This window comes from Anopheles maculipalpis, chromosome 3RL (assembly GCF_943734695.1).
Source record: "Anopheles maculipalpis chromosome 3RL, idAnoMacuDA_375_x, whole genome shotgun sequence".
In the NCBI taxonomy this organism is placed as follows: Eukaryota; Metazoa; Arthropoda; class Insecta; order Diptera; family Culicidae; genus Anopheles; species Anopheles maculipalpis.
In genome coordinates, this window is record NC_064872.1 from 12,385,015 (window position 1) to 12,407,820 (window position 22,806).

At 43.6% G+C, this 22,806-nt stretch overlaps 6 protein-coding genes across 9 annotated transcripts in view; 4 read left to right on the plus strand and 2 right to left on the minus strand.

Annotated features, from left to right (window-relative positions):
- The window catches only part of LOC126563823 (epidermal growth factor receptor), a 371,336-nt gene that overhangs the window by 47,648 nt on the left and 300,882 nt on the right, over positions 1–22,806 (minus strand). The window lies entirely within an intron of this gene.
- LOC126564735 (galactosylgalactosylxylosylprotein 3-beta-glucuronosyltransferase S) overlaps positions 1–22,806 on the plus strand; it is a 147,459-nt gene that overhangs the window by 28,244 nt on the left and 96,409 nt on the right. The window lies entirely within an intron of this gene.
- Positions 1–22,806, plus strand: part of LOC126563713 (uncharacterized) — a 158,202-nt gene that overhangs the window by 17,197 nt on the left and 118,199 nt on the right. The gene's annotated exons all lie outside the window — the stretch shown is intronic.
- Positions 4,529–12,565, minus strand: LOC126564415 (FERM domain-containing protein 5). Of its 3 annotated transcripts, none has more exons than XM_050221457.1 (8): positions 12,476–12,565; positions 11,171–11,275; positions 10,223–10,265; positions 9,697–9,870; positions 6,060–6,439; positions 5,895–5,983; positions 5,595–5,812; positions 4,529–5,346 (listed from the first exon to the last, which is right to left on the minus strand). In XM_050221457.1, exons 1-8 carry the CDS (start codon positions 12,563–12,565, stop codon positions 4,718–4,720), a joined length of 1,728 nt encoding a protein of 575 aa, XP_050077414.1. In that variant the 3' UTR covers positions 4,529–4,717. The 3 variants fall into 3 exon arrangements, with proteins under 3 accessions (XP_050077414.1, XP_050077413.1, XP_050077415.1); XM_050221456.1 differs by having other exon boundaries at positions 5,586–5,812; XM_050221458.1 differs by lacking the exons at positions 10,223–10,265; positions 12,476–12,565 and having other exon boundaries at positions 5,586–5,812.
- LOC126565470 (uncharacterized) lies at positions 6,617–7,258 on the plus strand. Its single transcript, XM_050222652.1, has 2 exons — positions 6,617–6,844; positions 6,914–7,258. The coding sequence occupies exons 1-2, from the start codon at positions 6,617–6,619 to the stop codon at positions 7,256–7,258; spliced, it is 573 nt and encodes a 190-aa protein (XP_050078609.1).
- Positions 8,944–9,661, plus strand: LOC126565511 (uncharacterized). Its single transcript, XM_050222696.1, has 3 exons — positions 8,944–9,027; positions 9,108–9,413; positions 9,503–9,661. Exons 1-3 carry the CDS (start codon positions 8,944–8,946, stop codon positions 9,659–9,661), a joined length of 549 nt encoding a protein of 182 aa, XP_050078653.1.

The window sequence follows — 22,806 nt, forward strand, 5'->3', positions numbered from 1 at the left end:
AAAATTAAGAAAATAAACGACAACCTTCTATTACAATAAGCGAGCAACTTTCATCCAGTTCCGGCTTATCGTTTACTATACGCTCTAACGCATTACGCGTTTACCTTTGTTTTATTTTTTTTTCTATTATTTCATTCAAGGGGAGTTTAGGAACTCGGCGATCATGTTTTCGATCGTACAGATCGTAGTATTAGCGTTTTTTGTTCAAATGGTTTGGGGAGTGGCATAATTATATTTCTAAGTCTATTTTCTCCATTCTGATATGTTCTACTGCTGCTGCTGCTGCTGCTATCTGTTGTGTCTACTACTGCTTGCATAAAACCAGCTAGTCGGTGGCATCTTGTGGGTGTGTTTCGAAAGCAATTTTAGTGAGTTTTAGAGATAAAAAGAAACAAAACAATAATGATTGTCACTAGTGTGGAGCTTGTTCATCTCATTTCCTCTAACTGTTATAAATTATTGTATCGGAAATTTTTTTCAAAAAAAAAAGCATGGTAATGACGCGACAAGCTGTTGTTTTGAAATAATTTTAAATCGTTTTTGGGGGAAGATACTTCATAAAATAAATAAATCCTGCACAGCTACAGTAAGCAGCAAAATAAAAGTACACTCCTTCTCTTATTACAATTTCACCAATATTCTTCTATATCTTATTTGCATCATTGAAATAATATTTTTGAAAGGCTCTTTAAATTATTAAAAATAATTATAATTGTGAAAAATACACAAAATTTAATTGCTTTTGATAACTGAATTTTCGTTGAGGTGGAGAATTTTTGTATCTATCAGTATCTCCAATTTAAATTGAACTACTTTCATTTTAAATAAACCACCTTGAATCAATTGAATGTTTTAATGTTGCATTTTTAAGGAGCCCACAATTAATAAGATATAAACTAAAGTATAACCAAATTTTGGCTCCCGTTAAGCGTTAAAAATGGAGAAAATGGCCATTATATTTTGCCGGCTACCGTATACAGTGACGGAGAATAGATTAAGACCTCTTTCATATGCGATTTTTAATCTGCAGCTTATGATACTTCTACGAAGTATAATTTCGCCAAAATGTAGTTGAATGTTCATCAGCATCAGCGTACCATATGTATAGCATTTTGTGTGTCATCCATAAGTTCATAAATGATTAAAACATGAATAAAAATTTTGAGACATCAAAAAAGTTAGCTAGCTAATTAAAGCTCCTGCGTTGAAAAAAGTAAAGAAAAAGATACCCAAAACTATAAACAATTTTTTGTTTTAATTTTAAAATAGGTTAATGACCTTATTTTAATGGTCTTATGTGCTGTGGCTATATTTTGCATCAGCATGGAAAAAGAAATTTAGGAATCGATTTGATTATTTATCTTATCAGGACGATTTGTTGAATATTCGCTTTCGTTCGCAGGTGGTCTTAAACTATTGTTCATCACTGTACGCCGGCGAAAATTGAACCAAAAAATATGCAAATGTTGGTAACTTTTAAAACTTTTAAACTGTGAGTTCCTATTCCATAATGCCACAGGATAATCGAAACATCCTGCGCAGCGGAACATTCGAAACATTAATGGACGTATCGCTGATAAATTGCGCCTTTCTTTGTATGGTGCCCACCTTTCCACACACAAACACACAAACACGTGTGAAACAATTAGTTCCACGTGTGGTTTTTTTCTGTTCCTGTTTCCGCTAATACCCCAAAATTACCTAGCTAAAGTTAATGAATTGCTCAAACTGCAGCATTACTATACTCCTACCAACCAATCGCACCATAAAACCTTGATTGTGCACACTTGTGTGTCCACCAGGTATCATGAAGCGATTACAATACGCTCGTTCTGTGTTGCAGTGTGTAAGCAAATAAGGCAAGCAATTTGTTTCTGCTTTGTTGTAATGCGTGGTGTGTGTGTTTAAAACTTCATTCTGCTAAAAGCTTCCAACTTCTTCGATCCTGTACTTTGCTCAACTGCACTGCAAAATGGCAAATTATGTTATTTTTACGCCAAAAAGGTTCCGCTACTTCGAACAAATACTGCTTTTTGCGTTGGCTTTTGGTCGCAAAAATTCATCCTTCATCCAAAGCACCGTTTGGGAGGACACACCGAGCATTAATCTGCGTCCTGCTGCGCACCTATAAGCAAAAGCAGGCTTGTTTGCATGCAGAAACAGTGCTGGAACGATCAATATAGCATTTAATACTTAGTTTCCCCTTAGTTCACTTTTGCTGCTCACCAGGTAAATGTAAAGCATTTTTTGTTTTTCTTAAACAGACAAGTCGAGACAAAGACGATATATACGATACGCGGAATCTGAATCTTAGCGCCTATCTTATCACTCTGGCCTTGGTTTTGTTTTGCTATCCAATGTCGTTTCGCGCTAACCTCCTAGGAATGCTGTGAAGCCGGTTTACGAGCTATCCTACGATACTAAGTGGCTAATACTTGTTACTTCAAAATTTTCGAACCCCGGAAACAGTTCGCAAGCTAATTAATCGATCAGTTACCGTCCTTTATCATCCTTGTAGGTACATATATCATACTTTTCATACCGACCAGCCCCCATGAATCGCATGCGGAAGAAGGTAACACTCTTTTATCTATAAGTAAATTTCTCTAAGGAAACAATAACATTCAGCACACGCTGGTTTTGGTGGTTGGTTAGTGTCCACATGCATGTGTAGTCTTTTCCGAAATGCGCCCCAACTTCCGGGCGTTGCATTTCGTCATCCTTAGTATTTTTCTTTACGTTTCAGTATTTGGCGATTTATTCCATCTTTCCTAACTGAATCTATCATCTTCGTGTTCGTTTCGAGCTTTGCAAAAGCTAAGTAAAATTTGTTTCTTTGCTGGTTTTTGCTATGGTTCGACAATATTTTTTTAGTTTCGTTTGTGTTTCCATACTGTGTGTGTTCTTTGCTGTTCTACCTTGTCCCGTTGATTAAAACTTGTCCGATCTTCGAGAAACAAATTGTTGTTTACCATGCCTTATGCATTTGCCACAGAGGGAAATGGTTCGGCTGTTTTTATTTTGCTCCAGCCACCGTTGGCATAGTTGGTGTACTTGTGACCGATACTGATGGTGGTCCCAGAAAAAAGAGGTACGATGAAGTAGAGTTTGTCTGTGTGTGTTTTTTTGTATCCCTCATTACTAAAACTACTTTAATGCTTTGGGCAACAGAAATAGAGAAAAAGAAAACTGGGAAATGATTTCTCGTTACAAAATTTACTAACATACTAACATACTTTATGTTGCAACTTTATGCAATATAATACAAGCGTGTGCAGCTTTTAACACAACTAAAATCAATACTGCTTCGAGTACAGTGTAGGTACAAAGTACAATAATTGCTTCTTAGCTTGTGTTCTTATCTTAGAGCGAACCTTAAAACACACGCCGTAGCACTAATATTCTTCACGGGCTAATTAAACACTGCTTCTCAAAAATACAGATACAAGACGGATTTGGAGTTGGTTGGTTCGTTGTTAAGAAGTTGCGAATTGTTTTAGAATATGCCCACACGTCTTCGTCTAACACGCAGAGTGTATCATTTTGGTACGCTTTTCTTTTTAGCTTTTTTTGTTGAATACTTGTTTGGTTACCGAATAAGCAACAAAAATACTGAAACAGAATTATAACGTTAGGCGATGGGTTGTCTCGAAAGAGTACAAAACGGGGTAAATTTTTGTGTGAATATTGTTTTTTTTTTCATAGAAAGTGTTACACAGTGCTTAACAGCACGATAGGGCCACCAGTTTTTTTTTGAGAATAACTAGAAAAGTAGAGGAAAGTACTAGTGATGTTTTGCAAAGTTTTAGAGAATGCAACAACAAAACAGTACAAGCGTAACTATCGTTTCCCTTACAAATTTGTTCTAAAGTAAACGTGCGTTTCTATTAAGACAAAAGGGCGTGTGCCGCTTTTACAGGCTATAGGAAAAATCATTAAAAAAAGTATTGTTGATGTTTCAAGATATTTCTCGTTATGTCCAAATTTTAGTATAATTTCCACAACATTTACTTAGAATAAAAATAATGGCAAGCCAGGGATGACTAAACGATTTAAAAAATTGTTTCAAATTGTTTTCACATTGCCCGGAGCCCTTTTATCTATCTATTTTTTTTACTGAAGTTTAAAATGATGCTTTACTTTAAAGAATGGATTTTCGCAAGTGGCTCTTTAGTTATGGTATTTGAAACTTTTTTCAGCTCAGTAAAAATATGAAAAAATGTAAGTAAGCATATTTTTTAATTCTCTACAACTTAGCACAACATGGCTTTTACCTTTCTCATCAACTTTTTCAGTTAATAAAAACAAACTAGTGGCCCTATTGTGCTGTTACGCACTGTACTGTATGGAAATTTATATTCAAAGCTGTGCAAATAAGCAACAACTGATTGACGCTTTGCAACAAATACTGCATTAATAGCGCGTTAAAAAACGCATACTTTAATGTTAACAAATAATCTTATCAAGCAAACAAGCTGCGGTTGGGTAATTCGATGTGTTCCGTGGGCCTCTTCGAAGCTCCCTACATGGCCCTGGCGGTTGGCAGGGTAAGCGTGAGTGTGATGGGCGTCTCGTTACCGGTAGTACCACTTGAATCCCGCTCGCGAAAGTACTCCTGGGGCGGATAGAAGGTGGAAAATCCCCCTGCACCCTGCCCACACACGGTCCGTCCATCCTCGCCCGTACAGGAAGCTTCCGTGCGTCCGGTCAGAATAAATCAAAATATGGCACCAAACTTTTTCGCCAAAAACTCCTTCAACGGCTGATAGTACTGGTAGCGCAAACAGATCATCTCCGGCCAGTTGCGCATCGATGCAAACAGCTCCGAGTCGGTTTCGAGGATATAGATCGCGGACACGATCAGCACCACCACGACGAAAACGAACGACGGTACGAAGGCCTGCACAAGCGAGAACTTTTTCGCATTCTTCGCACTGTTGCTCGCGTTCTGCTGCTGTATGATGCTGGCCGCATGGTTCGTAACACTATGGATGGCAAGCGCTGGGATGTTGTCGGTCGTGTACGCCTGACGGTGGTGATGATGGAGCAGCGAGTGGTGCGCGCCAGATGAGGCCCCGTGCCGATGGTGATGGTGATGATCACCGATCGCGTTTGCACTGTTGGCCGCCGCCGTAAAGCCCGACTCGGACGACGAGTGGTCGAACGAATCGCGGAAGTAGTAATCGGACAGGTGATCGTTACTCTCACCGTTCGTTTTGCGCGCCTCCTCCGAGACAGTCTCTAGCGTTGGCAGTGGATTGTCTGTGCAGTACACGGACGATGCCATATGATCGCCGCAACCGCCCAGCGGTTCCGACATGGTCGATCTTGGAAGGCTACTATATCCTGCGAGGGTGGGAAAGCCGGGTATTACACGGTAAGCGCCAATCGAGAGAGCACACACATTCACGCAGGCAGACACACGCACACATATACACGAAATTAGAATGACGAAAGGAGTCGATATAAACGGATTAGGGATCGCAAGGGATCAAGGCGGAGGAGGGGAAATGAAATACGACCAAAAAGAATCCCGAAAAAAATACATTAGTTCGATAATGTAGAGTATCTCAACGGTGACTTACGGGACTTACGGATTTCCGCCAAATCACCCTGAGGACTCGAGGGCGTCGCTGGGACACTTTGCGCTTTCCTTTTGCTCGGGCTGGTATTGTTGAGCTTCTGCTGGCGGAGGGCCTGCAGTGCTTCCGACATCAGTTCCCGCTCGGTACGGCCCGAGTAGCGAAATTTGGTACCCCAAGAGAAAAATCCACCCCCGGAAACAACGGAGGCGTGTTGGCTAGTTGGAAGACTAGTTGGTTTTTTTTTTTGGAAACCAAGTTAGTAAGTAATTCGAAGCAAATAGTTATATTGTTATAGCAAAGTTAACTTACGTAAAGAACAACATCTGCTCGATGGAGCATCGCCACACGTACCGGCAGGCCGCGCCCGACGGACACTTAAATCCTACAGTGTGCTTTTTCTAAAAAGAAAGGGAAAAATACAATAATGGAATTTCCCTTTTGGATCACTTACACTATTCTAATTCTTCAACGCACCACTTCTCTCCGATCCTCCGAATACGCTAGATGGATAATGAACATCTTGCCCTCGAAGTTTATCTTGTGGACCTCGGGCCAGCGAAAGTGCTGAGTTCTACGTCCCGCCGCAAACGTGCTGATGCCGGAAAAGTTAATTCCCAGGTAAAGCTGTGTACCACGGTGATCCTTCACCGGATGTGGATCGATACCGTACGTTTCTAAGCTGCGCGCGATACCGACAAACTCATCGTACACGGCGACCGGTTCCTGGCCCGGTTCGCGCTTCTGATGCAGTTCCATGGCTTTCTTTTCCAGCGGCTCCGACTGTCGCAGGGCAATCTTGAGCGACGACACGTACTCACCGGTGTGTGTTTCCGCATCGTAATCACCAAGCTCATCTGAAAGAGAGATAGAGATCATTTAATGAAACGAATAATTGAATTATTGGAGGGTGTAGAATGTCGGTGAGGGTAGGTAATTTGGCCTGTGATGCCTATTCGAATGTGAAAATGCATATAAACCTTCGTGCGCAAAGTATATTTCAGTAAGTTCTATGATTAAACGCTTTGAAAACTATGATTATCACTACGCTTATGGCACTGCACGTGCTGAGTGTGTACGCGGACGTTCTAGCTAATGCGGAAACGATAAAGTTCTTCAAAATAGACCGCATCACCAACTGCGAACCTGTCGATGAGTACCCCGTAATAATGTTACCGCAGTATGGCGTTACCAACAAACCGAATGAGAATTTATTCAACTGCACACTACGCATAAAAGAACGAATTGAGGGTCCTTTGAAGGTAAGTCGTGGAATCGTCGAAATTATTTAAAATATTAAAAAGTATTTTTTCTTCTCTAACTGTTTTCAGTACAACGCGAGCATTAAACGCTGTGAGATGGATCTTTCAAAGTGTGAATTTTTCAACACAATAGAAACGGAAGAACTGTGCGAATATTTTAACGACACGGGATTTAACGAACGGTTCTTGAACAGCATTTCGCAACCATTAACGTGTCCAACCAAGCCGGGAGACTATCTGTTCATAAACAATAAGTGGGATCTGTCAGCGGTCGTCAATCTGCCGGGTAGTGCTTACCGGTGGAATATTGTAACTACCGTGTCGCAAGTGGCAACAGGACGAGAAATTTATTGTACCGAACTGATGGCAAGAATTATGGTGATTAGGAAGAAAACTAACAGGATAAAACATTGAGGCGTAACAGGTAAGGGATTCTCATCTGGCTTGTCTTGCACTGGGGCTGGGTTGGTAAAGTTTATATATGAGATTCAAATAAACTAAATTCTCTAAATGTAATGCTCTGGAATGTTCTATTTTATTCTTACTATTTTTTTAAAACTTTTTAATTATACTATCTAAAGAGCCCAAATTGCAAAAATCATTGTTAAGTTGGGATATGTAGATCCGATGTCTCAACTAGGTAATAAAGAATTAAGTCTAAAATGGTGAAGTCTTCTCCATGTGTTAGCAGGTTTAGTACACTGTTATTAGAAGGATTTGAAGAAATAGTTTGCAATGTCCTTCATATTCATACTAAAGATAATTAGTAACAAATTTAAGAAAGACATGAATGTGTAGCAATCACAGATATTGACGCAGCTATCCGCTATCAGCACAGATTTCGACGATCATCGAAGACGAATCGATCTTTATGTTTGTGGGTTGCTGACGTGAACCAATCGGATGCACACATCCGCAGTTGGTGGGCCGATCACACGAGGTTATCACAATTCCTAGTTCCTCTACCAGTAGATAGTAGGAGTAGTAGGACTAGTTCCTACCAGTAGATCTGCGTATCTGCTGACAACCCGTTGGAACGACAGGCGTCACCAGTTTTTCGGAGTCGGAGTCGGATAGTTAGTCTGTTTAGCCGGCGACAATTCACCATGATTCTTCCGACACTGCTGGAGTTTTTTATCCAAACTTCACTCCAGCAAAGAGGACTTCACCGAAAGCTCAGAGCTGGCCGGGCGTCCCCAGCTTCGCTCAGTCGGACGAGTTCACCTTTTTCCTTGGGCTAGCCAGGTGAAGTATTTAACTGCGGACGTAGTTTAACCGGTAAAGATTTCTCCAAATTCAATGGACAGAGCGGGGAAGCACCATTGGAGGGCAGGACCGACATCCGTAGGGAAGGCAAAGGCGAAATTCGTTCCGAATATGAAAGAGATCCTCTCAACAACTGGCAATTGCTTTTACGTTTAGTGTATGTTACTGATTAACTGATATTCCAAGGAATCTGAAATCACGTGAGGATTATCTTAGAGCTTAGATAAGAGGCCCTGGTCTATAACATTGGTCGGAGATAAATATTTTTGCTTGGATGTCATAAGATATCTTATACTTTATATATAAGATATAACAAAGACGCCCTAATTGATTATACAATTATTATTATTTCATGGCGATCTTATACTTCGTACAAGATTCTGGTCCGGATTCCCACAAATTTTACACCTATATTTAAAGCTCTTGTAACAACAACTGGCTACCCGTAAAGACTAGAGCATAAATCGAGTACTCAACCCATTTGGTCATCCGATACAACACTCAAACAAACAAACACTGAAGCATTCCAAAATGGTAATGAGCTCGACATAGCATTTCAAGGTTTTGTTTACTAAAGGAAGCGTAATGGATGATATTATTATTCACCAAAAACATGTATCTTATCACTAATCGGTTGAAACGTAAATTTATTTGCCGTTCAATTCATTACGCATTGGAGCAATTACATATTTTTAAATTATTAAACTCTCTGGAGCGTATAATTGCCGTCTGCCACAGACAATATAAAAACGCAGTTTCAAATACAAATGCGCTCAGTGTACTAAATTACGCCGTTTCCATTTTTGGTTTAAAAAATTCAATTCAGTGTGGCAATGAGTGGTGGAATGGTTGGATTCGCTTTTATATTAACCGTCGTGCTGGTGCAGACCGTGTTCTTCCCTGCAGTGATGGCAAAAGTAATGAAATAACCATCGGCAGTTAACATACCAACGTAACCAACCGCATGGAATGAAATGTGTGCAACTTTGGATTTCAGTTCTACAACGTTTTAACGTACGACAATTGCAAGCACATGGAAAACTCGGCCGCAACCTTGAGCCAGGTGAAAGTGTTTGGAAAACCGAACGCCATCGAGCTGAGCGCGATATTGGATGTGACGCAAGAGATAGAACCACCCGTCCATCTGCAGCTTTCCGTGAAACGGTGTAACCTTCAAAAGGAAGCCTGCGAAACGTACGAGCACATCTCGATGGAAGACATATGCTCGAAGATCGAAAGCAATCCGATACTGCATAAGTACATGGACATTTTTACACCGCCGCTGAGCTGTCCGTTGAAAAAGGTACATCTTTGCTTTAGAGTAGAAGCACTCAAATGATTTTGTGCATTAATTATTCTTCTGTCGGTTGAAAACAAATCACCCTTATACAGGGGCGTTACGTGGCAGAAAAGTCGGAGCTAAAGTTGCAGATGCTTGAAATGTTCCCGATCGAGAACGCTTTCTGGCAGATGGAATTCCGCTTCCTGAACAAACACAACCAAACGATGCAGTGCGATTTTGTTGAAATTGCCGTAACGGACAAGCAGTAAGCACGATTCCCGAACGTGGTTCGATTAGTACGTACCTTGTACTATAAGCGCTCCTAGGGCCGCCGCCTCGCCAGCAGAACAGTACAAACGGCCATGCCGAAGATCGCGCTTCAGCTGTTGGTACAGCATCAGTTTCCCATTGTTGGTTAGCCGTAGGGGATCGGCCGGATAAAATTTGACACGAAATGAAAGCACGAGTGGATCCACATCTGGTGAGGGAGGAAAATTGAGGGAGCAATTAATAAATACACCGCGATCGCTTTGTTTATTTGGAATAGCAGCCGTTTCATGGCTATTGAAAAAAGTAAAAACATCAGGTAATTGTTGGAACAGAAAAACATAACAATACATAAGAAATAGATATTTTTTTATTATGGTGGCAAATGCTTCAAAGGCTATTTCCAAACAGAAGGGAGCATGTACAACCATGTAACGATTTAAAGGAGAAAAAAGTTATTCAAATAATTGAGAAACAAACAAACAAAACCGATATAAAATGCCTACAATGAACAAAATATTTATAATTTACTTTTTTTAAATAATCTCACGAACACACTGTACCTTTGACTTGTTTGATTATAGTTTTTGCCAGATCCAGCCAATGCTGTTTCGTTTGTATGCATTAATTGTGGAGAGAAGGTTTAAAGATAAATCAAACATTAACTTTGCAAAACATATAAATGACTTCGTAGGGCAATCGCTGATGTCATGTAAATGAACTGAAAGGCTTGCTGATTAAAATAGTAAAATATTTATGTTTAGGACAGACTTTTCAAAATTTAATTGAAAAATATTGAGGAATCTGGAGGTACGATGGACATTCGACGTTTATCGGTCAGTTTTTCAATGTTGGATCAAGCAGCTCCTTTGGCCGAGTGAAACGAGCCACTTACGCTTACGCGAAAGAGCCGAGAGCGCGAAGTAGCTCAACGTTGAGCGAATTCCACTCAAAAGAGCGTTCTTGGCTCAGTGCGCTCTTCTGAGCGCATTTTGCGGATTTTTTTATGGAGCGCAGTGAGCGTGCTCGATTAGGTGAGTGGAACGATTGAGGCAGCTCTTCCGCTCACGATTCAATGCTATTAACAACGTTTGCATTAGAGAACAAACTAGCCCCGGGCTAAGAATGAGAATAGAACTACTACAGGATACATGTTTGACCAAATTCCTTGATGCAGTGGTCCTAGGGAAGTTAGCTAGAACCTGTCGTAAACATAAACGTGTCAGCCACTCCTGATCCTTGACGATCAGTTACTTATCCATCTCTGCTAGCCATTTGATACAGTAACGCGACTCTTAGCTAAGCGAGCCTAGTGATGGAATGTTGTGTGGACCACTAGGGACACACAGGGTTCTCTATCAAGGTTAATGATTATTAAAATCCGTCCATTTTTTAATGCACACGCTAGTTACTGGAAGCTACAAAACCCACGCAGCACCTGTAGCGATTAAAATACTTCAAAACATCTAGCTTCTCCATCCCCCCCCCTCGCCCTTTTCTGGGCCGCTTACCCTCTGCTTTGCGGAGTCGACAAATCGTAGCCCAAAATAATCCTTTTCGGTGATTTCCAGCTGCTCGCAGACGTAGTCCAGGAGAAAACTACCCTTATGGTGTGGCTAAAAATAGAAGACATTCAACATTAAAAACACAACCATTTGTCCAACCGAAACGGACGGTGTTACGTGTTATCGTGCGGGAAGGAAAAATCAAAGGAAAGTAGCAGTTTCCACCCCAAAAACTACGGTTGGATGACCAAAAAGAAACGGCGAACATCCGTCCCGGGCAAACGTTCTTCCCGTGTGCGTGTGTGTGTGTGTGTGTGTGGATGGGTTTATATGTTGGATCATGCTGTTTAATGTGAATCGAAGAAGCTAGCAGGGACACACGAATGCGTCAGACACGTGCATGTGTGGGTGGGATGGATCGGGCCGGGATGGAATTAATATAACTAATGTATAATTAATGTAAAGTTTACGATAGCCGCGCGACCGAGAGTATTTTTAGATCGGTCATTTTTATCGACGGTTTGTTCGTGTAACGTTCATCGACCACCCCCACCCGACCAGGAAATATACGCGCGGCGGATCGTATCGTCGGTAAGCAACACGAGCGAATGACACCCAACGGCGTGGTAGGGATGTTCAGGCTGGCAGGGAAGTTTTTTTTACTCTTCTGGAATGTAAACCTCATCCATGAGAGCATCGTCACTCACAAGGGACTAGTTCCTGGTATGCACAAAAGTCATAAGTCATGGGGCACTGCCGCTTACTTGCTGCCTTATTCCAGCGGTAAAGCTGGTCCCCTGCTAGTGGTAAGGATAAAGCACGCGGCAACCAAGCAACTATCCAGCACACATGCTCTCCCCGGACACTTGGAACGGTGCCGGCGAAATTGGCACACTTGAATAGATGCGCGGCGTGACGAACACTACACCGGGGCTCGGCTTTTTGAAACGCTGGTGAACGGAGGTGAGATTGCATGATAATACCGTTGCTTTGTTGCATTGGCCATCTAGCTGTTAGGCACGAACCCGGCACGTCTATGCAAAATCATTATCCACTGCAAGCGCCACACTGCGCTGGCCGAGGGGGTAGGCGTTTGCCAATGGCGTGGTGGTCAAGAGGCCGTTTGGTCCTTGAACCAGTTGAAATAGATGTGAATAGTAGTCCTTGACATTTTTGGCTCAGTACAGTGGGACGGAAAAGGATAGACAATGGAGGGCCAGAGTCGGGATCGCGATAAACGTTAGCAAAGTAGGCAGAAAGCTGCTGCTGCAACTAATAACACGCTAGAGGCTGTGGGCCATCGAACCTTACCTGAAACTCACACTCCAGGACATCGAGATCCTCCAGCAGTCGAACGGTACACTTGTAAACAACATTGCCTTCGCTGCGGCTCTTGAACATAGTAAACCGTACTCCGGAACCGGAACAGTTGTGGACCAAAAAGGGCTGTTTGGAGTTTCGCCTGCTTCAATCGCACGCAATCAGCCGGCAAGTTCCCGCGGGCATACGCCGCGGCGCACGCAAACACTGTCTACCTGAACACACGCACACACACCACCACCATGCGAGGATGTTGGTGCTCTATGCTCGGTTTTTTATTTCTTCTGGCACCACAGGAAGAGGCGTTTGGCCGAAAAGACGGTGATAATTGACACTTTTGGAAATATTCTGCACACCACTTCCGGCTGTGACGTGCATGGACACACCACTTTTCTACATCAAAGCAACTCTGAACCCATGGACGCGCGACACCCACTCCAAGGAAAATTGTTGATTTCCGCACGAGGCTCCTGGCTGGCTGACAAGGAATACCAGGAAGTTGCTGAGGGATGACGTTTTTTTCTTGCTAATAGTGCATTCACGCGATGCAAGGCATGATAGAACTCTGTGAATTGGCGACGCACATAACACGCTCCCCATGCACGATTTGGAAGTTACAAAAACACACACACCAGAACCACTCTCGGTGGTTGCGAACTTTGCGAAAGAACCTTTTCCGTCCGTTCCGAAACCCGCACCGTAATACTGTTGGTTGCACACGCACACGTCCCGTTCCGTTGACTGTGAAGTCACAAAATGCTGAAATTATTTGCGCCGATGGCCGTAATTCTCACCATCAACAGCCACGCGGTGGCAACAAACTTGTGCAAAGGGACGACGACGGAGCTGAAACCTTTCGGACGTACTTTTCGCTATTCTTGCTCGCGTGTGTGCGCGGTCACGACCGTGGTGTGCGTACACGGGCTCGTACTAGGTGCGTCTGGTGCAACCGCGAGGACCCTTTGCTGTGCTGTCAAACGCGAACGAGCAATGTTTGCGTGAAAGGACGAGCGTGTGTTGATGTCCTGGACGACCGCAAGGTACTGCCATCCTGGTGTTTGTGTTTTGACGTTTACATACAATCGAAATGGTATTACAAGGAACTTGTAATGGCAGAAGAAAATGATATTGGAAGAGGGAAAAGAAAGCGTTCTTTAGGGCAATTGCTTATTATTTGTGTAAGCTGTGTTACTTAAGCAAGTACAATATGTATTTATTTTAAAATTGTTTGCAAAAAACAAACGACATCGGGGAAACGGTCGGTTTATGCTGTCAAAGATGGCACGTTTTGTATAACCTCCTGCTTTGCTGTGTTTCAAAAAATCCTTTGTCCTTGCAAGCTTGTGAGTATGTGTTGGTGAGAGAGTGTTGCGGTCTGTGTGTAGAAGAGAGCTACAAAATGAGCTACCCTTCGAAGGATATCTGGAGAACGAAAGTAACCGCTTCGGACCATTTGGAAACACATGTTGAAATGGAAACATTTATTAAAATTTGAGATAAACAGGGGTTGTTTCATAAATTTATTCGGTTTATTACACGTAAAGCCAGAAATGCAAAGTTTTATAGTTTGCTATGATCTAAACTACAAAAAAAAAAGTGGTATATGTCGCACTTCTAAAAAGGAGCGGACGGTTAAAAGGACTTGGTCTCGAATACCATCCATATCTTTCTCTCTCGAAGGGTGTACTATTTGGATTCGTGTCTAGTTTAAGCTATTTACAGAGCTTTCGAGGATATAATGAACAAGTTCACTATATCCTAGGTATTAACCTGCTCTGGTATATCTATTAATTCAATCTGCGAGGTGCTGAATCGCTCGGATGCTGTCGTTGGTTCGTTTGATATTCTTGTAGACTCACGCGTTTATAGTCCAAGCAACCGGTACTGTAAAACCTCTAAGCGATCAGAGTTGCCTGAGCTATGGATACTAGGATGGAAAATGTGGATAAATGGATGGAAAACTCTGTTTGGCCAACATGACCTAGCAGGTCAACACGCATAAAAAATGTAGGATATTTGTTGCTGGGAACAAAAAAGGAACAAGCATCCTCTGACGTTGGTAGGCCACTCACGCGAACGAATGACTCTCGATTAGTTCCTGAAGACGTAACACGTCTTCAGATCTATGTGGATGAGACAAGTAGGCTTTTTCTTGGGTCAACTAGTACTAGCTTTTACCGAAGATTATGCGTATCGGCTGACAACGTGTTGGCACGACATGCGTCACCAGTTTCGTAGGGTTCAAAGTCGGAGAGTTAACCTATTTTCCTGAACTAGCCTGGAAAAGTATATAGTTTCTCCCTAGTCCGTCAGATGGAGCTGAAAAGCTCTGTTGGAGCACGGGATCTACATTCGTAGGGAAGGCAAAGGGGAAATTTGTCCCGAATGTCAGGACTGGCCGGGCGTCTCCATTTAACTGCGGTTCTAGTTTAACCGGTGACGATTTCAGCTAATTCTGTCAACGTAGCGGGGAAGCCCTAGTGGAGTGCAGGACTTGCTGCCAAATCTGAAAGAGATCCTCCCAAAAATTTACAATAATCAATTATGCGCTCGGGCGTTCGCTCTATATAGTAAGTCTATATAGATATTGCTGCTCTGTGCCAGCTGTTCGTTACTCGCTACAGTTTCTCCACTTAGTTTAAATTTAATTTTAACACATGAATCATCATCACAACGCATTCCTGCCGAACAGTTGAGAAATATGATTATGGCTGGGAAGTAAAAATACTTCCACTTTGATTACAGAAATAATCCGATCTTGACATAAATTACACTATCTATCGCAACAAGCACGAAACATTGCACCACGCACACACAAATCCTTGTAAATCGCGAGTCGAGCGTACGTCGATAAACGAAAGTTTGTATCAAACGTTTCTAAGCAAGAGACCGATGTATGTAGTACAAAAAGAGAGAGATTGCATGGGCAATAGAATATTCAAATCCAAAGATCTACACAATAAGGACAAGAAAAGAAAGAAACGCAAAGTTTACCAACAAGACGACAAAGTTTATCCGCATTTTTTCGACACCAAATGATTGCGAGCGTAAACAGAAAGAATTAAAAGTGAAACAAAGAAAGCATACGCCATTGATCAAGCAAGGACATTGACCTACGGCGGTGTGCGAATTTAGAAACATTCGCAAGAGTTGTGGTTTTGCTTTGTGGTTCGGTTTGGTGAGTTTTCGGCTTTCGTCACGTTTTGTGCTTGGTTAGGGCGAAAGACGTACAACATAATGCTTTCAGTAGCTGTAGGTCGGAAAATACACGTTTTTTTTCGGATAATTGAATACAGGGCTCAGTTATAAAGCATTTTATTATAAACCAGGCATAACGTTTCTAAATTATGGGCAGTCTGTTGGTGTGGTCATATCGGCGCTAGTCATTAAACGGCAGGACTGGGGTTCAAATCCTATCCGGACCGTCCCCCCGTAGTGAGGACTAAACTTTCAAATATGTGCAGTTCAACACGTTTGATAAACCATTTGATAACCCGAGTGACCTAGTAGGTCATTAGGCCATAAAGAAGCGGAAATTATGGAGGAAGTGTACTTAAAAAAATACAAAAAATGGCACTTCGTCGGTACCATGAGTTTTCTTATTCTTTTGTCCCCAAACCTCATACCAAACCATTTGCAAAAAAGCATTTGAATTTCAGCAATAGAAACGAAACGCGTTTGGACAAGTGGTTGTCACCCAGCGGACATTGTAGAGAGCGCTAGCCAAACTGTAGGCAGTAAAGTTCGCCACTCGCAACAAATAAATTGCACGATCGTTCTAAAACACATACGCCCACCCACCCAACCGCACCGGGAGGGTGTTGCGATTCTTTCCTACAACACATAAATCTTTTACACATTCACACTAAGCTTGCTACACATACACACTCGCGCGCCTAAGTACGCACGCACCGTTTCGCTGAGGATCGCTTCCGATCTTTTTCCCTTTACTGAGTTTTTCTTTGCCTTTCGAGTTTTTCTCGCCTTTTTTCTTGAGATTCGATGGCAGTCTAGAAGCAAGAATCATCAATTAATTGCACGCGGTGCGCTCGATTTTATTAGGTTGCTCAACGCAGCGCCTATGGGGCATCGGGACCGTGTCCAAAGGGGATGGAGAAGAAGTTTTGTTTTTTATTCGGCGTACGGGAAGATCATTTTCCTCCGCCGAAGGTCATGAAACAGATCCATTTAGACAGCCGGACACTAGTTGGCGTGCGTACGTTGAACGTCCACATGCGGCGGTAGAATGGATGCACGCACGCAGATTGCGCGAAAGATTCCCATTTCGCGCATCGTGTTGCGCATCGTCTAATGCAAAGGTGTCCAACATGGGAAGCGGCCCCAAAAAAACACGAAACAAATCCTCGTGGGTAGACCGAACAGGACTAGGGCCCGACACGCCACTTGGATGCGCAAACGCGGGAAGTGGCTTTTCCGTTCGGGTGCGCCAGTCTGACTGCTTAGACGCAGCACCGATCGTGGTAAAAGGGCGATCCTCCTCTGAACCTTGCGCGCTATTCCGATCGATGCCGAGGCGGAGAAGCTCGTGCAGCTCGTGCCGAACCACAGTGCGGGCAGACACTTTTCACTTTCGGCAAACGGTGGGTAAAAACAACAAATTTAATGAACCTGCGTGTGTTTGTGATGGCGATTCGGTAAAGTTTTCCAACTGGCCAAAAATATCACTCTCGTCACACGCCCCATCACAGCATCCGATGCGCGAAAAGGTTTTGCTTCAAACCCTCAGTTTCTGGCCGGTTTGCACATACTCCCCTTTCCCCCCCTTCCCCGTCATTCCACCCTTTCACCCAACCCATTTCACTCTTTCTCCTCTAAGCGTATGAATCTGATTCTAAAATAGGATCAATGCCAATACTAATCCACACTGATACGCCAACAGCCATGGCGTCCGCGGATCATCATGGTCTCCTCTCAAGCGGTGGCCGCATACGCACAATCGAAGGGTGTAGGGCTTGTGTCAATGTACTGCCACAGACAAGGGACAAACACGACACGATGCCAACCAAAGGTCGGTCAAACGGGCCGGGGGAAGAAAAAACGGGTGCCGGGAAAACCTTCAACGGCGCTACCGGATGGGGCGGGAAGGAACCGGCCGTCGAACACGGGCCTTTCCTTTGAGGACTGATGGTTGGGGATTACAAGAGCAAAATTGGGAAAACACCCAAATCATCCCCCACCTAGCACCCTTCCGTCTTCAATGCGATCCTGCGAGACTGTAACGTTGTGTTGGTGGCAGCACTGGTGTTCTGTCGGTGAAAAAGAACACACCGAAAAGGGAAGCTGTGACAGGGGACGGGGGAAGCGGACGATGCAGTGGAAAACCTACGATCGCGAGCGATCGACGATCGTGCTCGGAAAAACTGGCCAGTGTGAGTTGGACGATGGAACGCGTAACGTCTGAGCTCTGTGACTGATAGAACGACCTCCCCCCTCAGTACTAAACACTCTAGCAGCTCTAGTTAGTGGCACTCTGTTTGATATAAGCTTAAGTTTTAGGGAGCAAAAAGGTGAGCCAGAAGCAGTATCGCACCAGGAACTGCATAAAACAAAAAGGCGAAAAATTGGCGAATATTTAGTTTACCTTCTTGTTGTGATATCTGTGGAGCCTTGTATTATTCTGGTTTTCTGCATGCATAGCGAGTGCTCTGTGCGTTAATCTGGTAAATTGTGTGACATATAAGGTTACGCTACGATCGCATAGAGTGTGCGTTGGAGTTGGAGCAGCAGCTGAAAGTGATTTGTTAGTGAACCCCTTTGAAACGGATCCTGCTCCATAGCGGCCGATCGCTCCGCAAGTAAGCAGCAATTAGCTCTGTAGTAACAGTTAACGAAACGAAACGAAAATTTAGTTCAAAGTATTGTGCACCTGAAAAAAAGAAATTGTGTGTAACGACCAAAAAGGGTTCTCTCTCTCTCAGTGTGTGCGTTGGTTTGGAAAAGTCCGGTTCATCTCGGATTCGATCGGCAAACACTGGGGTAGTAGTTAAATTGGATGGTGCTTTTGGATCACTGACAGTGCGTGCGTGTACATGTGAAACAGTGTTTGTGTGTGTGTTTGAAAGGCTTATCCTTTCGGATAAGGATCTCTACTACAAGGAGGAAAGCTGTAGTGCCGGTTGGAAGTAATATTCTGTCGTAGCAGGTTTAAGTGGAGTAACAGCAGCAGCAACAAAACCAACAGCAACATGGACAGATCAAGGTTTGTTGAAAGATATCTTAGATAACCTACAATCTGATAGAGTAACCTCCAACGCCGAGGCTGAGTCCTTCGAGAATCCCAGTCCTCCAAGAATCACCTAAAGATCGACTTTGGCAAAAGCATTTTAATGCCAAGGTTGACTCGTTTGGGCTCTGTACAGTTTGAATGTACACCACACGAGTAATTGCAGTACGATCGCTTAAACGTCGACCGATTGTCATGATCTTCTTTCATGCACATCACGCTGCAGGTGTGACTAAAGTAATTGAACCTTCTGTTTTTTCGATTCCGATGCAATTGCTAGTGACCGGTCAGTGGAGCCGGTGAATTTTTAGTGCGTTTTTTCGTTCTACAAAGTTTGCCCGAGCAACCAACAGTGCGTACCTACAGCTATAGAGCACGCTAAAACAATCGGTGCAAATGGTTTTACGGTTTTGCGGACCGGAAAAAAAATCTCTCTACCAATTCTAACCACCGAAAATGTCAGCAAGCAAGTGAACAAAAGTTGGAAACGGCAAAAAAACATGCCATTATCAGCTACAACGCACCGGTTCGAAGCGACGAATGCGTTGTGCGACGGATCGGAAAGCCGGCTATATTTAGCACTTTGAGTCGCGGATCACAAGACGTCTGCTCCGTGTGCGATGAGACGCGCACGAATCCGATCGGTGGTGATGTTTTGTCACCAACGGCCGGTGTTTGGTAGTTTTGCTCTGGTTGGGTGCTACGATGGGTATGAAAAAAAACCCACATGCACATGAGGAAAATTATTAAATTCATAATTTCCCGGTGAAATCCGTTAATCCCGGCCTAAGACTTGCGGGCTTTCAGTTGAAGAACAAAGGATAGAAACTTCCGGCACAGCTGAGCTGAGTGTAAGATTAGTGTTTTCTGGGTTCTTCTCGAATAGCTTGACGTCGTTTTTTTTTTTGGATAGTTAATAAACTCGAGGGAAACTCGAGCAAAATAGTCTACGAGAAGGTCGATCATTTTCGTCGAGAAGTCATAAAGAGTACCCAAGTCAACCTCCTGGACGAGAGTTTTGATCATTTGATGTCCGAAGCTAGAGATACTGAAATGCAGTTAATATGATCACTTTTGGGACTTGATGATAATCATCATTTCACCAAGTTAATATGATCATCATCAAGCCCCAAAGTTGCTTGTTGCACAATATCACGTTCAAACTCTATATGATCGTCTGAAAAGACGCTCTAAGCGTTTCGCTAGACTAGTAAAATATTATCTACGGCTCCCTATCACCATTTCCAAACAAACTCTTTTTATTGTGAAATGCTGCTACTCACAAGTCACGATAAATGCGAATCCATGACGCCCATACGATAGTTTGTTTGTTCTTTCGTCAGCAGATAAGCGAGATCTGTTGAGCGTGAAAGGTGATTTGCTGGTGATAGTTGCTGACATGATGGCACACAATAAACGTAGCAGCTGACTACAAAGATCTTCCCACAGAGCGTATCCAAACATTCTGCGCCGCGGGAAATTGCGCCGGCATGCAGGTTGCAGGAATGTTTTGCGATAGTTTCAGGTGGTCCGACCCAAGAGTGTGTCACGGAAACGGTCAGTGGCCGGTGATTGTTGGTCCCACATTCCACACAGTGACTCTCGCGGGATTGTGTATACTCTCGCCTGTCATCATTACACCCCAAGCCGTGCACCATCCGCATCGCCAAGATCGGGGGCCAGTAGTTGATTCAGGTTGACAGTAAAATTTATTCTTGATGTAAATTTGCCACCTTCTTTGTGCGCTATAAATGCATCGATGAATCACTGTGCTTTTAATATGTATAATCACCACCCTCTCAGTTCATCCACACGGCGAGAATAGTGAACCGTAATTCGGAGATGTTTTTTTTGTTGTTGCTTCAAGTGTCCCATTATGGACACACTTCGTTTACTGAGCTACACCGAGCGTCATATGGTGCTGGATGGAATCGGTTCAGTATCACCATTAGTGGATATCCATTTCGCCCACCTATTTGCCGTCGCAGGAACACGTGGTAGGAAATTGGTGTGCACTGTGATCACCGTGTGACATGTAATTAGGCGCACAAATTGAATGGTCCCAGTGCGTAGCCTTCCTTGGTTCGTGTGTGATGCTTTAAAGGTAATGAAGTTGGTACACGAACGGATATGATTTATTTCCGAGTGCATGTTAGGTGGATGCCGGACACAGAAGATAATTTAATAGACGCTGTGTGTTCCATAGTGGGCAAGAAATTACCTAAATTCATCCCGCATTTTGTAGTACACAGAGGAACTTCAATATGGGGAAGTTGAATTACTCTACCCTGCTATCAAACCGTTCGAAGTTATAGTGCGTCGAGGTCCTGTATGACCTCGCCCAAACCACAACAAACGTTTTCTTTCTGACGCTGGCCATCCATTTATTGTGTGGTGTGTTGCAGGAAATCACGAGATCAGTGACACTTTGCGAACGCCTCGCCAAGCAACCCCATACAGCGTACGCAACTAGCTGTCCACTAGCTATCGTATCCACTAGAACATGGCGTTACAATGCGGCAACGCACTTGGTAGGGATTAAAAATAAGCACCGTGTCGTTTCCCAAAAACACGCACCAGTCCCACACCCTTTTGGCTGTACCAAAACCCAAAAAACAAAAAAAAAATCCGTGCCGACCGTTCGATGTCCAATTCGGAAGATTGATGGTACCAACAGGTTTTGGCAGATTTGCTTTTTTCTCTCTTCCCGCGCGGACGGCTGTGTCGGCTGTCAGCTTTTCTGACTGTGGCGCGACTTCCGAATCATCCGGTTAGATTTGACTTTTAATACTCCGCACCGTGGGCAAGATTTACCACGCGGACAGCCGCAGATCATTCGGATGGTGATGAGAGTGTATGTTGTTTCTTTCTGATGAGTTTTCTTCCTGCCTCTCATCGGTAGCATCGTTCTTAAGAGAGCAACGCGTTTTTTCTTCCTTTGATAACTTTCATCACTCTTCAAAATTCACTCTTGAACCACCCAAGAACCGTTGCGTTGCAAGATAAAGTGTGGATGATCGAAAATAGCCATGATTCAATCACATCATCCCATCATGCTCCATACGGCCATACCGGCGGGTCGATGGTGGTGAGAAGATGAAACATTGCCTACAACAGACCAGCTGACACTTTCGATTTTCCCGGAAGTTGTTGGATAGACGACGATCGGTTCGAGGATAATCAACCGACATCACACAGCGGCCAGGCGGACACCACCAGTCGGACGCACTCGCTTGGCAATAAACAATATTCGCGCCTTGTAACGTCCGTGATCAGAGCCAAGGGTGCGCTAAGATTGTGAGCACGTTCGACGCACGTAACCACCGTTTGCGCCAGGGCAGGGTGCCGAAGATCTTGGGAAGATGTCGTAAAAATTTCTTGCACCATCCATTACAACAACCTTTGCGTCGAAGGTTTGCGTCGTTGGCAGAGAGGCGTGGCGACCGGTATCCGAAGGGAGGACCTCGGGGATGGATGAAGATTTTCCTCACCCATGTTTTCTTTTCCCGATCGTGCGAGCTGAAACTCATGCGCAAAACAGGCTCTCTCGCACGCACGGGACAGCACGGAACCTGCCCCGGTGGACGACACATTTTCCATACGCACGCATACGCGGCTGGTTTTGTGGTGGACCGGTGGACTTGTGTGCAATGATGGCGTTTGGCAGGTTTTTGGTCGTTCGTGACGTTCGCTATGTGGTTTGTGTTCCGGTGTGGTTTGTGTTGGCATTTGGCATATGCCAAATCAGGAAACGCACCTAACCCGATCCTTGTGTTGCAAACTGCCTTACTGGGGTTTGAGCTTCATTAGAAAGCTTTCTTTTTTGTAGGAGAATGAAGAAGAAGAGATTCGAGATTTTGAGATTTGTGGTCTTTTCGAATGTGCTTTTGTAAATCTGAGAGAATATCGGCACGCGATCAAGTGTTAAAGTTGAACTTAAACAATAATTTACTGAAAGCACGGCAGGACCTGGGATCAAAAAGCTTTTGGATCGTTTCTTCTGGGTCTGGACTGATGTGGATGAGAGGATTTACTATCCAACTATGCGGTGCAAGCAAGTCTTGTAAGCGTTTATATG

Coding starts and splice junctions, on each gene's coding strand:
- LOC126564415 (XM_050221456.1), bottom strand. CDS start 12,565: ATGTTCAAGAGCCGCAGCGAAGGCAATGTTGTTTACAAGTGTACCGTT. Junction 11,276..12,475: donor TCCTGGAGTGTGAGTTTCAG/GTAAGGTTCGAT, acceptor TTCTATTTTTAG/CCACACCATAAGGGTAGTTT. Junction 10,266..11,170: donor TCGACTCCGCAAAGCAGAGG/GTAAGCGGCCCA, acceptor CAAACGAAACAG/CATTGGCTGGATCTGGCAAA.
- LOC126565470 (XM_050222652.1), top strand. CDS start 6,617: ATGATTATCACTACGCTTATGGCACTGCACGTGCTGAGTGTGTACGCG. Junction 6,845..6,913: donor GAATTGAGGGTCCTTTGAAG/GTAAGTCGTGGA, acceptor AACTGTTTTCAG/TACAACGCGAGCATTAAACG.
- LOC126565511 (XM_050222696.1), top strand. CDS start 8,944: ATGAGTGGTGGAATGGTTGGATTCGCTTTTATATTAACCGTCGTGCTG. Junction 9,028..9,107: donor TCCCTGCAGTGATGGCAAAA/GTAATGAAATAA, acceptor TTTGGATTTCAG/TTCTACAACGTTTTAACGTA. Junction 9,414..9,502: donor TGAGCTGTCCGTTGAAAAAG/GTACATCTTTGC, acceptor ACCCTTATACAG/GGGCGTTACGTGGCAGAAAA.